This window comes from Hyperoodon ampullatus, assembly GCF_949752795.1.
Source record: "Hyperoodon ampullatus genome assembly, chromosome: 17".
Classification (NCBI taxonomy): domain Eukaryota; kingdom Metazoa; phylum Chordata; class Mammalia; order Artiodactyla; family Ziphiidae; genus Hyperoodon; species Hyperoodon ampullatus.
In genome coordinates, this window is record NC_136930.1 from 28,557,854 (window position 1) to 28,572,802 (window position 14,949).

At 37.4% G+C, this 14,949-nt stretch overlaps 1 protein-coding gene across 1 annotated transcript in view; it reads right to left on the bottom strand.

Annotated features, from left to right (window-relative positions):
• CNGB3 (cyclic nucleotide gated channel subunit beta 3) overlaps positions 1 to 14,949 on the bottom strand; it is a gene marked incomplete at both ends in the record, with an annotated part of 140,516 nt that overhangs the window by 14,440 nt on the left and 111,127 nt on the right. Inside the window, one exon of the mRNA XM_079722145.1 lies at positions 12,621 to 12,704. Coding sequence (XP_079578271.1) covers positions 12,621 to 12,704 — 84 coding nt within the window. The remainder of the gene's footprint in view (positions 1 to 12,620; positions 12,705 to 14,949) is intronic.

The window sequence follows — 14,949 nt, forward strand, 5'->3', positions numbered from 1 at the left end:
AGGGCTGGGGATCAAGTGAAGATCGGGTGTGGCATCTGCTAGGGACTGTGTCTGTGTACAAAATGGAAAAATACAGCCTCTCTGGGCAAATGCAGTCCTAAAGGTGTAAAGCTTGGCCAGCAAAATCCCCCCTTTTGCAAAGTAAAGGGCACCTGTGCATGAAGGGGAGTGTAACGGCAGGGCTCATGCTCAGGAGTGGAGTGCAGGCTGCATTCCAGTTCTCCCAGGCCCTGCCTGGACATCCTGATGCAGAGCACAGCTGGCACAGCCATACGTAGTAGTCCTGGTGCTTATGATTTAGTGAGGAAGGAAGAAAGACACTGAAAAAATAAATGCACCAGCAAGTGCATGATTACAAAGGTAAGTGTTACGAAAGATAGGAATGTAGTCCAACTAGAGAGTGTAGCAAGGAGACCTGGGTGGTCCCTATAATGAAGAAAAAGAAGTCCTGAAAGTAGCTGAGATTAGGTTAAAGGGGTGGGTAACCTATAGGGGCAGAGGTAAAAACTCCCCATGGCTGCTATGGAAAACAGTATGGAGACTTCTGTATGTTCATCCAAAGAATACAAAAACTAATTTTAAAAGATATATGCACTCCTATGTTCATTGCAGCTTTATTTACAATAGCCAAGATACAGAAACAACCTAGGTATCCATCAATGAATGAATGGATAAAGATGTGGTGTATATACACAATGCAATACTACTCAGCCATAAAAAGATGAAATCCTGCCATCTGCGACAACGTGGATGGACCTTGAGGGTCTTATGCTAAGTGAAATAAGTCAGAGAGAGAAAGACAAATACTGCATGTTTTCACTCATAGGTGGAATACAAAAAACAAAAACAAAACAAAATAAATGAACAAAGCAAACCAAACCAAAACAAAAACATAGATACAGAGAACAGAGTAGTAGTTACCAGAGGGGAAGAAAGGTTGAGGGAAGGCGAAATGGGTAAAGGGGTCAACTATATGGTGACAGATGGAAGCTAAACTTTTGGTGGTGAGCACACTGCAGTATATGCAGAAGTCAAAATGTAATGTATACATGATACATATAATGTTATAAACCATTATTACCTGAATAAAAAAGTTTTTTAATTCCAAAATTAGGAAAAAAAAACCCCAACTCTCCAAGACTGGATGGCATGTGGCACATTCAAGGAACTGAAGTCTGGATTAAAGAGAGCAAGGGGAGTAGGGGTACACCCTGCTGTAGAGAAGTAGGCAGGGGCTAGACTCTGCAGGATCTTGTAGGTCAGGCAAGGACTTTTAGATAAAAAAGAACATGTGAAAGCACTGAGTGGTTTTAAGCAGGAGGGCAATGACATTATCATACCTGTTTGTGAAGGATCCCTCTGGCTGCTAGTGGGGCCTGGATTACAGAGGGTGTGGTGGTTGGAGTGGGAGACTTGGAGCAGCCCTGCAGTGGTCCAGTGAGAGAGGGAGGTGGTGTGGACGGAAGTGGGGTCAGTGGAGGAGGTAAGGTGCAGACAATTGGAGACACACTTTGGAGGTGAAACTGATAGGTCTTAGAGGTGGACTGGCCATGTAGAGTGAGCTGAAAGAGTGTCAAGCAGACCTTTCTTTTTTCCCCAGCAAATTTCAAAAGTTAACAATGTAAAAAGTTTAGTATTATATTAGTTTCCTGAGGCTGCTGTAACAAATTTCTGTAAAACCAGTGACTACCAACAACAGAAATTTATTCTCTCACAGTTTTGGAGGCCAGAAGTAAAAAAATCAAGTTGTTGGCAGGGCTGTGCTCCCTCCAGGGACTCTAGGAGAGAATGCTTTCTTGCCTCTTTCAGCTTCTGGTGGCTCCAGAAGTTCCTTGGCTGTGGCTGCATAACTCCAATTTCTGCCTCGGTCTTCACACGGCCTTCCCCTCTTCTCCCTGTGTTTGTGTGTCTTCTCCACTTCTGTCTCATGTGAGGACACTTGTCATTGGATTTAGGGCCCATCCAAGAAAATCAAGAATGAGCTCACCTTAAGATCCTTAGCTTAATTATATCTGCAAAGACTCTTTTTCTTTCTTTTTTTCTAAATAAGGTCACATTCACAGGTTCCAGGGGTTAGGGCATGGATATATCTTTGTGGGGGCCAACATTCAACCCACTACAGGCATTATGTGAATACTCCTTTACATACCCCCTTGTACAGGTTATCAGGACTGACCTTTGTGCACACATATTGTCTGCACACATTATTTTCTCCACATGTCATTTGAGAAGCACTGAAAGGTCTGCCTTCAGTTCTCAAATAACCTCAGGCAATTGCTAAATCTGAAGAATTTGTCCTTGTGAAGGCTTTGTACTCCATAACATCCTGAGTATGCTCCATCATTGAATGTAATCCATACATTTTATCACATGGTATTGGAATCTTTTTGTTTCCTTGTCTTTTATTTGTAAGGCCCTTGAGGGAAGTGATTGTTTCTTGCTCACCATTCTTGTTCACCATGCCAGGCATGGCCTTCTCTGAGGCACTTCACATTATACTGTAAGGGGCCATGAATATAATTTTCTGTTTTTTTTTTTTTTTATCAAATCACAATTAACTACTTAATTAATCAGAAATTTCTGAATAGCACCTGCAAACTATTTTGAATGGAGGCAGAATATCAATGAAAATCAACACATTGTACAGTTTTTATATAACTGCTGGTGACATAAAGGTGGAAGGTTTTAGTTCTTACATTTTCATAGCTTAGTCTGTTGAGGAGATCCATTTGAATGAATTGATTATAAATTAGTGGTAATTCCTGTAGTAAAGTTACGAATGAAATACTATGAAAGCATAGAACAAGGAGCAACTAGTTGTTTGGGGGGGTGGTTAGAGATGGCTTCAGAGAGGTGACATCTGAATTGAAGTCTTGAAAGGTGAATAGGTATTTTCCAGGGGGAGGACATTCCAAAGGGAGATGAAACCAGTAGGGATTTCTATTGAAATCATAATAGCACTAGCAAGGGTAAAAATTCAGATGCATTTCAGGAAAAGTGAGATTTTAACAGATACAGAAGGAGGATAGGAAGTGGTTAAATACATTTGGTGAATAAGACTTGGCAATAATTGTAATTGGGAAAACAAACAGTGGAGTCAGCACTACTACAAGGCTATCCCCCGGCAGACCCTGAGTCTTTCTATTAAAAATGGGGTGTCTGAACTCCTCAGATGTTAATTGGAAATGTGGTCTGGGTTTTCTCCATGACAGGCTGTAAATCTATATTTTAGTCAGGGCTTTGCTCTTTTGGATTAGTATATAATGTCCTTGAAAGCCCTCAATTCTTTTCTTTCTTATTTTTTCCTAAGAAAAAAGAACCTTCATTAAAAAGCTACATGATAGTGATGGATTTAGCTCATTTTAACAAAGGTCACAGGTTTTTTGAGTAGTAAACACAATTACTAGATCTTTCCAGTATCTAGATGTTTGGCAGGCATGCCTTCATTGCTGGAATAAATAACTAGAGCTCCAGGGGCATATGACAGCTGTGGGCCTGTGAAGCCTGGGGGTATCTGAGAAGAGGCAGACGTATCGTATTTCTCCTCAACCACAACCAAGAAGAGAATCAAGGCAAAAATCTCCCTTTTGCTTGAATCAGCCAGATTACTGAGCAAATTTAGAGCTTGTCTGGCCTACTGGTTTCAATTTGGCCTTAGAAACCCAGTGGGTAATAGGAGATTTATTTGAGAAGCTGCTGTCAAGAATTTAAGTTTCCTTTCAATTGCAACTCAGCAGCACCTGGATTGTATTCTTAGCGTATTTCCTACTGTGATGATAATATCAGCAATTAACATATTTGTATTTATAAAGCTTTATTCTTCAGGGAGTACTCAACCCTTGGGAGAGGTGAGCTAATTAATTTCTGCAATGTTTGAGATTAGACTGTTGCTTGTTTTATGACCTTGAAGATTACAGTGATTATTAAGTCACTAAAATATTAAATCACTTTTGCAAGTATTCCTAGTAAGGAAGCGATAGAAAATAGGCAAAGAACACACAGATCTGGATATTCTGAGAAGTGTTTCCATCACTGCGCCAGAGCAAGACCCTCACACGAGTGCCCAACCAGTTTTAAGCAAGGAGGAAAAATAAAAAAGAGAAGGCACATTATCCACAGAGAATTAACATGATTCAACATTCTAAGGAAGCCCTAATTATGCTAATATAAAGTCATCTGAAATTATTCATATCTCTGGAACTCTGAAGATAACTTCTTAGCAGCTATGAAATCAGAGGTTGGATGAACCACTTTTCTTCTGTGGTACGGTGGAAAGATCACTAGGCCCTGATGCATGAAACTCGTGTTTGAATATTGTCCCTTTCACTTACTAGCTATGTTATCCTGGGCCAGATAATTGACACCTTGGAATTGCAATTTTTCCTCTCATGAAATGGATATGTTAATAACTGCCTGACAGTGCACTCTTGTCTTTACCCTAAGAGCCAGCATCCTAGTTCAAAACTCCATCATCTTTCACTTGAACAACCACAACTGACTTCTAATTGATCTCTATTTCATTCTTGTTTCTTTACTGCCTCTTTTCCACATAGCTGTTAGAGTACCTCCATACTGTTCTCCATAGTGGCTGCTTCAATTTACATTCCCACCAACAGTGCAGGAGCGTTCCCTTTTCTCTGAATCCTCTCCAGCATTTATTGTTTGTAGATTTTTTGATGATGGCCATTCTGACGGGTGTGAAGTGATATCTCATTGTAGTTTTGATTTGCATTTCTCTACTAATTAGTGCTGTTGAGCATCTTTTCATGTGTTTTTTTGGCAATCTGTATGTCTTCTTTGGAGAAACATCTATTTAGGTCTTCTGCCCATTTTTGGATTGGGTTGTTTGATTTTTGGTATTGAACAGCATGAGCTGCTTGTATATTTTGGAGATTAATCCTTTGTCAGTTGCTTCACTTGCAAATATTTTCTCCCATTCTGAGGGTTGTCTTTTCATCTTATTTATGGTTTCCTTTGCTGTGCAAAAACTTTTAAGTTTCATTAGGTCCTATTTGTTTATTTTTGTTTTTATTTCCCTAACCCTAGGAAGTGGGTCAAAAAGGATCTTGTTGTGATTTATGTCATAGAGTGTTCTGCCTATGTTTTCCTTGAAGAGTTTTATAGTGTCTGGCCTTACATTTAGGTCTTGAATCCATTTTGAGTTTATTTTTGTGTACGGTGTTAGGAAGTGTTCTAATTTCATTCCTTTATGTGTAGCTGTCCAGTTTTCCCAGCTCCACTTGTTGAAGAGGCTGTCTTTTCTCCATTGTATATTCTTGCCTCTTTTGTCAAAGGTAAGGTGACCTTAAGTGTGTGGGTTTACTTATGCGCTCTCTATCCTGTTCCATTGATCTGTATTTCTGTTTTTGTGCCAGTACCATACTGTCTTGATTACTGTAGCTTTGTAGTAGAGTCTGAAGCCTGATTCCTCCAGCTCCATTTTTCTTTCTCAAATTGCTTTGGCTATTTGGGGTCTTTTGTGCTTCCATACAAATTGTAAAATTTTTTGTTCTAGTTCTATGAAAAAATGCCATTGGTAAGTGATAGGGGTTGCATTGAATCTGTAGATTGCTTTGGGTAGTAGAGTCATTTTCACAATGTTGATTCTTCCAATCCAAGAACATGGTATATCTTTCCATCTGTTTGTATCATCTTTGATTCCTTTCATCAGTGTCTTATAGTTTTCTGCAAACCGGTGTTTTGCCTCCTTAGGTAAGTTTATTCCTAGGTATTTTATTCTTTTCTTTGCAATGGTAAATGGGAGTGTGTCCTTGATTTCCCTTTCTGATTTTTCATTGCTAGTGTATAGGAATGCAAGAGATTTCTGTGCATTAATTTTGTATCCTGCTACTTTACCAAATTCATTGATGAGCTCTAGTAGTTTTCTGATAGCACCTTTAGGATTCTCTATGTATAGTATCATGTCATTTGCAAACAGTGACAGTTTTACTTCTTCTTTTTCAGTTTGGATTCCTTTCATTTCTTTTTCTTCTCTGATTGCTGTGGCTAAAACTTCCAAAACTATGTTGAATAATAGTGGTGAGAGTGGCACCCTTGTCTTGTTCCTGAACTTAGAGGAAATGCTTTCAGTTTTTCACCATTGAGAATAATGTTGGCTGTGTGTTTGTCATATATGGCTTTTATTATGTTGAGGTAGGTTCCCTCTCTGCCCACTTTCTGGAGAGTTTTTATCATAAATGGGTATTGAATTTTGTCAAAAGCTTTTTCTGCATCTATTGAGATTATCATATTGTTTTTATCCTTCAGTTTGTTAGTATGGTGTATTGCACTGATTGATTTGCATATCTTGAAGAATCTTTGCATTCCTGAGATAAACCCCACTTGATCATGGTGTATGATCCTTTTAATGTGCTGTTGGATTCTGTTTGCTAGTATTTTGTTGAGGATTTTTGCATCTATGTTCATCAGTGATATTGGCCTGTAATTTTCTTTCTTTGTGACATCTTTGTCTGGTTTTGGCGTCAGGGTGATGCCTCAAAGAATGAGTTTGGGAGTGTTCCTCCCTTTAGCAGGTTCTTTTATTCAGTTCTTGTTTATCTCTGGGGACTCTGGAGCCAGGACAATGACACTTGTTCAAAGCCTTGAGAACTAAACTCCTGGAATGTTCACATAGACACTGGTTAATGATGTTATTCTATATGCCTCAGGCAGTGTGGCAGGATGTACCAGGCTGTCAACACTGTTTAATGTAAACACAAAGATTTATGGTGTGTGCTTGGTATCTAGTTTGGATTCTGAACAATGACTGGTCATGTAGCTATGTGATCAGCCCCATTTAAAAACTCTGGACTCCAAGACTTAGATGAGCTTTCCTAGGCAGAGATATTTTGCCCTTGTCTCTGTGGTTCACAGTAGGAGATAAAAATGCATCCATGTGAGCCTCTCAGAAGTAGGATCTAGGAAATCTGCACCTGATTTCTCCAGTCTTTTCCTATGCATATCTTTTTCTTGCTGTTTCTGCACTGTATACTTTGCCTTAATAAATCATAAGTGATAAATATAACTTTATGTTGAGTCATGCAAATCACCAAACTAGTGGGTGGTTGTGGGACCCTTGGAACACACCTCACTCCAGGATCCAAAAAACATAAATATATTTTACAAGAGATCTAAATGGCACTTGGGTGAAGAAAAGCTTTTAAACTTTAAATAAGGCAGTTCTCATAGTACTAGGCAAACTATTTGGATAACAGTACCTATATGTCTTAGTGAGTTGAGTCTTGATCACCCTGAGCTATTAAAAATAGCATAAATACAATAAATTCTCTTATATTTGGTTCAGGAGGGGGCTGGATTATTTGAGTTCATAAAACATTCTTGTTAACCATATTTGCAAAGGAGTAGAATACCCTAAAATTAAGTTAGGATTAAACAATGTTGATTATAGTTTATGCTCTGCAATGGCTGAGACAATGTCTACTTTGTTCCACTGCTGAGCATAGGAATTATGACATAGGCACTCATTTACGAATAATTTATAATTCAGCTATTCTCTGGGAAGTTTTGAAGTTCTTTAATACCAAGCATTATTTTCCTGAACATTACTTATTGTCGTATTATAATTGTTAGGTTAAGTTTAAAGTTTTCAGACTCTACCTCTTAGTTAACATCTGTGAGACTGAAATTCTCATTTTATCTCCCCATGACTTTTATGAGGAAGCTAGAGTAGGTATTATAATTTCCACTTTACAGAAAGAAAATAAAGACACAGATTGGCTTACTGGCTAATATTTGGCTGAGTAACCATTGCTCCATGATAGTAAATAGAAGCAAAAGGAAGCCTGGAATGCACATCACCTAGCTAAGCAATGCAAAAAGTATATTTAAATTTTGCATTGTGTATTTCTTTTTTCTTTTTTCTTTTTTTTTGCGGTACGCGGGCCTTTCACTGTTGTGGCCTCTCCCGTTGCGGAGCACAGGCTCCAGACGCACAGGCTCAGTGGCCATGGCTCACGGGCATAGCCGCTCCGTGGCATGTGGGATCTTCCCAGACCGGGGCACGAACCCTTGTCCCCCGCATCGGCAGGCGGACTCTCAACAGCTGTGCCACCAGGGAAGCTCTGACTTGTGTATTTATACCTTCTATAAATAGGTATATTAATTCCCAAATGTAGATTTAGTAGAAATTCCAATACAGATGGATCTAATTATAGTTATTTCCATATTATCAGTGCTAATATACATCTTGCATTTGCAAAGTACTTTTAAAATCATAATATCAGATTTTACATTGCTCCTTATTTTAACGCCTGTGTTTGTTTTATCAGAACATGCTACTTTGAGGCTTCCCTGGTGGTGCAGTGTTTAAGAATCGGCCTGCCAATGCAGGGGACACGGGTTCGATCCTTGATCTGGGAAGATCCCACATGCCGCGAAGCCACTAAGCTCGTGCGCCACAACTATTGAGCCTGCGCTCTAGAGCCTGCAAGCCACGACTACTGAAGCCCACGCACCTAAATCCTACGCTCCATAACAACAGAGGCCACTGCAATGAGAAGCCCATGCACAGCAGAGTAGACCCTGCTCGCTGCAACTAGAGAAAGCCCGCGCACAGAAGCGAAGACCCAACACAACCAAAAATAAAATAAATAAATTTAAAAAAAAGGAACATGCTACTTTATAGCTGCAAAGTATTTTCAAAGATATTAACTTACTTATTTCTTGCAAAAATCCCAGTGAGGTCAAATAGGAAAGATATCATTCTTCTTATTTAAAAATTGGTAGTAGAGACTTGAAAAGTTAAGTGTCTTGGGCAAACTTACAAGGCTGGCAGATGATAGCATTAGAACTAGCAACACCTATGTCACCTGACTATATAATATGTACAGTTCATATCTAATGAATCCAGTATCATGACTGATCTCTTTAAAACCAACACAATATCTATGAATTATTTTAAAAATGAGCCAAAGTATCTGAAAATTAGTTTTTCAAGAGATACTCCAAGAAGTAATGATTAGGACAGGTTCATATTCCTTAATTCTTTGCATGAAGTAATTCTCAAGGAACTGGAATGATTTTTCAAAGGCAGTTATTACAACTGACTGGAGGTAGTACATAATGGGTACTTAAATATAGTTCAGCACTTTTAATTATTTTTTAATGGTCATTTCAATAATTTTCCAAGGAGATCTGGCATAATCAACGAACCAAAACTTCCACTATTTCTTGCATATTTCTAGGCTAATTTAAGACTTTCCTGCAAGTTTAATTGGCATTCAAATGAAGTAGACATTCCTTAGAGATCAAGGTCTGACAGCATGTGCAAAATAAGATCAAACCAAGCTCTTCTGGTTGGTTTATGTACTAATTTGGAGAGAGTGTAGCAATGCAAGCGCTTCATGTACAATGGGGTAACCCTTAGTGTGAGAGCACTTCAAATTTTCGGGGTTCCTGTGTAGAAGGCTATTTCCAAGGCTGACAGGGGCATTATGCCGCTCAAATTAACTCTTGCAAATTAATCCTGGGAAAATTCCTAAATACTCTTTGAAGCAGTCCAAGCTACCCACTTGGTAAATTTAGGAGCCATCCAGAGGATTAGGTAGGTCAGCAAACTCAGTCCTTAGCCCTGCCATTTCTTCAATTATTTAAACAACTGCTAATGGAACGTATTTTCTTTTTTTCTTCCCTTTTCCTACAATGATTTGGGGAAATGATAAAAAACAAAGCTCAATTTGGCTGTATAAAATCTGGACAAGTAACAACTTTTCACCTCTGTCTATGTCTACTCTTAATTAAATCCCTTCTTAAAAATAGAGACAAAGAAATGTGGCTTGGAGTCTCCTGTCTTTTCATTTCTGCTCTTCCCCCTGCTTATTTTTTTCCTTCCTTAATTTGTGTTCACTGATCTGTTTTTATTATTGAGTGATAGATGCGATGTGAGGAAGAAATTAGAAATGAGAACGCTGCATCTACTCTGCAGTTCACATTTTGTTAAGCAAATTTTCACTGGTTGTGGACCCGGATGCTAAAGTTTCTATGAGTTATCTCAATTTTCGGTCCCTGCTGCTATTGGAACAAATTGAAAGGCTATTTTGGTGCATTAAGGTCATGTCATCCTAAATGCATCACTGCCCTAAAGGGGTCCTTAAACTGAGCTGTGGTTTGTATTTCCCATTTTAATGAAAATGATTTTATATCATCAGTATGCCCACATTTCATCTGGACTAATTTGTGTGGGATTCTAGATTCCTGGTTTCATTAATATCACAATCTCTATTTTTCCTCTTTTACCTCTGACAGCTCCTACTCAGTTGCCCTCTGTGATTCTTCTTCATTGACCTCTTCCATAAGTACTTGTATTCTTCAAAGTTACAGCCTTGGTCTTCTTTATTTACCTTTTCTTGAGCTTCTTATGATATCAGTTTCCATCATATGCCGGTTTCCAAATATTTACCTCCAGTTCTGTCCTCTCTCACGGACTAGACTGATTTCCACCTGTGCACTAGGTATCTCTACCTGGACGCCTTAAAGTACCTTCACTCTATTTGACTTTGTCTTTCACCATTATCCTAGTTGATCATTTGCTTCCATTCCTTAAATAAGTCAAGTTCTGTCCTGCCTCATGGTCCCAAGTCTTCATCTAAAATAGTGTCCTCTCCAGTTTTTTTTTAAACTAGAGAACTATTTCTCTTCAGATATTCACAAAGATCATGCCTGACAGCTTGACAATCTCTCCCTGTCTGAGTCCCCCAATCTAAAGTAAGTGCCTTTGCCACCACACACTCTCCTGGCAAATTGTTTTTGCTGCATAGAACTCAGCATATTTTGGAGTTACACATTAATTTTTTTTTTGTTTGTTGTTTGTCTCTTCCATCAGGCCAGTGATACTCAAATTTGGCTCAATTTATAATCATCTGGGAGCTTTAAAAATATTGATATGTGGTCTTCACCCAGACCAATTAAGTTATTGGAGATAGAGCCCAGATTTCTAAATTCATGTGATTCTGACGTACACTGTGAATTGAATACCCTGGCACTAGACTGTAAGCCCTTGAAGGACAAGAACCACCTTTTTATGCTCACTGCTGAATATATCCAGTACCCAGCACAGTGCCTGGCCCATAGTATTTCAAAATTATGTATTGAGTTTCACTGAATAAATGATACTAAAATTTTCTAGCTTTTGACTTATTGTAGTTCCATACACTCCCTCTGAAGACAGAGTCCCTTCCTTTCTGCCTTGACTCATGTGAATTCTTTCCTCTATCTGGAATGCCTGCTTCTTCTTTCTCCTGGTTCATTCTGATTCATTTTTCAAGACTTAGCTTAACCAGCATCTTCTCCAGGAAATCTTGCCAGTACCCTAATGCAGAAGTGTCCTTACTCTGTGTCCTACCACAGCTTGTGCTTACTTTTACCATCACACTTAACACATTATTTTGGAATGATATAAGTACTTCTTACCCTCACTCATGTGTGAACTCCTCAGGGTTTTGGATCATCTCTCATTTCTTTGAACTGTTCATCTTTCTCTACTTTTTATTTTTTAAATTTTTATTTATTTATTTATTTATTTTTGCAGTACGCAGGCCTCTCACTGTTGTGGTCACTCCCGTTGCGGAGCACAGGGTCCGGACGCGCAGGTTCAGTGGCCATGGCTCACGGGCCCAGCCGCTCCGCGGCATGTGGAATCTTCCCGGACTGGGGCACGAACCCGCGTCCCCTGCATCGACAAGTGGACTCTCAACCACTGCACCACCAGGGAAGCCCTCTACTTTTTATTTTGATTATTACCTTCACTATTGATTTAATATCTCAAGATGTATCTCAAGGTCCCAAGATCATCATTCCTTCTCTCCCCCTTTGAGTTAGTAATCAGAGATGTGCAAAATTGTTTATTTTAGAGTTATTTGTAATAGCAGAGAACACTTGGAAATTGATTATGATATATTCATAGACTGGAATATTATGCAGCTTTAAAAAGGATGTTGTAGATTACTTAATACTATGTAAAATGTTCCCATGATATATTGTGACATGACAAAACAAGTTTCAAACATAAGCAAGGTATGGTGCCAATTTTATAAATCAAGCTCTAACTATCCATCAATCGATATAAAAAGATAGGTTTAACTATATTAATAGTGGTTATTTCTGGGTGGTGGAGTTTTTGTCTTTGTGCTTTTATGTGTTTCCCATTTAAAAAATAATGAACATGTATTACTTTGTAATCATAAAAAGCACAGTAAAATAAAAAAAAAGGCATTGATTATTTACTAACTGGGTGAGCTAAATGGAGGTAACTGATAGTTTGCTGAAGACTTAAAAAGGGCAGAACCACCTTTCACTTCTGTAACTTTTCCCTCCATCTTAAGTATTTGGAATTAATGGGGTGTGACAATTGATGATTTACATTTACACAAAGCAACTTTTCAGACCACCCACACTTATATCCTATAAGTAATGAAATCCATATTGTCTTGTTCCATTTTGAACTCTGAGAGCACATTATAGCTTTACAGAATTGTATATCATGATTATTTCCATACTATGGAATTCACCCTGGACAAATTTTGTTTAAACTATTCTCTTGACTTATGCCTGAACTCCTCAGATGTATTTATTAGTCATGCATTAGAAAAATAGCATGAACTCACCTTTTTGCAGACAAAGTCACCAGGTAAATAGACAATGGATTTCAATCTTAGCAACATGTCATAAATCATCTGTGTATCACAACCCTAAAGAAAAAACAGAGAAAAATAATTCTCATAGACACAGCTAAAAGGCCAATATCCCAATTGATTTTAAAATGCAATGGAAATAAACAGTAATAGATGTTGTCTGTGTTAACATTAAAATATTAGTTGCCAGTGGATATGGACTTGTCTTGACCCAAAATTTAGAAAAAAAATACCTATGATATGATGGCTAGAATTTAGATCCTGGTGAGATATATTCAGGTTTTAATCCTGTTTCCACTACTTATTGCTATGTATTTATGTATCTCATGCCCTCATTTTCTTAACCTGTTAAATGGGGGTGAAAATGTTACTAGTCTCATAATGGTAAAATTTTACTCATATAAAACTTAACATAATGCTTAGTAAATAATAGGTATTAAAGATTACGGTAATATAGTGAAGGATTGATTATTAATATATTAATGCTGACAGATAAAAATCTTTGCTAAATATTTTTCTTTTTATAACATCTTTCATACTATTGTTAGATATTATTATTTAACTTTGCAAGCTTGTATGTTTTTCTTCCTCAACTTAATTGTCATCTTCTTAAAGGCAGAGTAACTGTACATGAGAGACACAAAAACAATATCTGTTAAACGAATGACTGTTCATATCCACTTCAATAGTGTAAGAAACAAATGTGATTTGTTAGAAAATGTGTCTATATTTGTTTTCTGTCTAAATAATTGTAATTTATCTATATGATAGGCTAAAGAAAAATCTGTAGATGTTTCAAAAATCTCACTTTACATAGCGATTTTGAATCTTCTGCTTTCTTCAAATATTTTTATTTTTTCCTCTCAGAGCTGTTAACATGTAGCAGCTTTCCTTTTGTCTGCCCCTTAAGGGAAATTATTATTTTGCAGAGAACTAATCCTAATCAGTAGCAGAGGAAGGAGGCGGAAAAGCAAAGGACCTACCCCCAGTTTGTGGATTAGCTAATCATTCCTTTAGCAATCACAGGTTTCCATAATGATTTTAGTAGAAAACACTTGAGCTAGATCCATATGAAATTTACACCTTGGGGTTGCTTGACTGATAAGGAGAGTTAATGATTTATGATTGAAGTATTTTCAAGTAGCCATGGGTGAGAAGCATTCAGATGAACTTGAAGTTAGAATTTTAAAAATTTATTTGAGAAACTATAGCTTTTGTTTCTCTCGGATAGAAAGAAAGGCAAAAGCCAACAGGAATACCTTCTTAATACAGTCCAACAAATATTCATGAAAGCTGCTATGAGCAAGGCTTTGAACAATGAATGCCCTTGGTGCAATCAGAGAAGACAGAAAGTAAGTCTAGTTGGGATAAAGTTTTAAGTAAACAGAAAAGCTGTAATTTGTGGTAAGAGTTAATCATATCATAAGATATCCCAGGTAGGTATCCATAAAACTTTTAAGAGGTGGGGATTTTACTTCTGTCTTGGAGTGGGGATGAGAGAGAGGGGAAGCATCAAGAAGGTGCTCGTGTGGGTGACACAATTTGAGTCATTTGAAGACAAGTATGATTTTTATCTGCAAAGATGCACAAAGGTCCTTTTAGGCATAGTGAAATGTACATTTTCTTTCCTTGTCATGTATTTGTTTTGTGCAAAGTATATAATTGTTATTTATATTTATTTTATCCCTACCATGTCTCATAGGTTATCATATTTGCTAAGGCAAATGACAAAAGTTAATTTCCTTCTAAAAATTGTTATTTTGTTTTTAGTAAAAATTCTCTAAATATATGGCTCATGTGCCCTACTTCTTTTAATGCTGTCATTGATTCACAGTAATTTCATTTCAGAAACTGGTGTTCTGATACTCAGAACTCTCTTAGGAAAAAACACAAACTGGCTTGATTTTAAGATTCTGCCCACTAAAGAAAGTTAGTGTCCTTGATATTTTAGAGAAAATTCATTAGAAATATATTTGGAAGTTCTTAAGCTTAAATATGTCTAGAATATCATTGCAATGAAGGTAACTCTCAATCATTCATATCCATGGAGAATAATAGCATTATAAATGATCAGAAAGAGAAGATTTTTTTAAAAAGCCCACTTACATTTACTTTCACGAGCACAGTTTGATTTTTTCGGCATTAACTTTTAATTATAATTCGTAGGCCAAAATAAAGTTTTCATTCCTTGAACAATTCCTGATGGAATGAACTTTGATGAAAATTCCCAACTGTATTAAATTGTATTCATAGGAATTACTAATGATTTTAAATGCTGTTTTCCTATGGCAATTTTTCCATA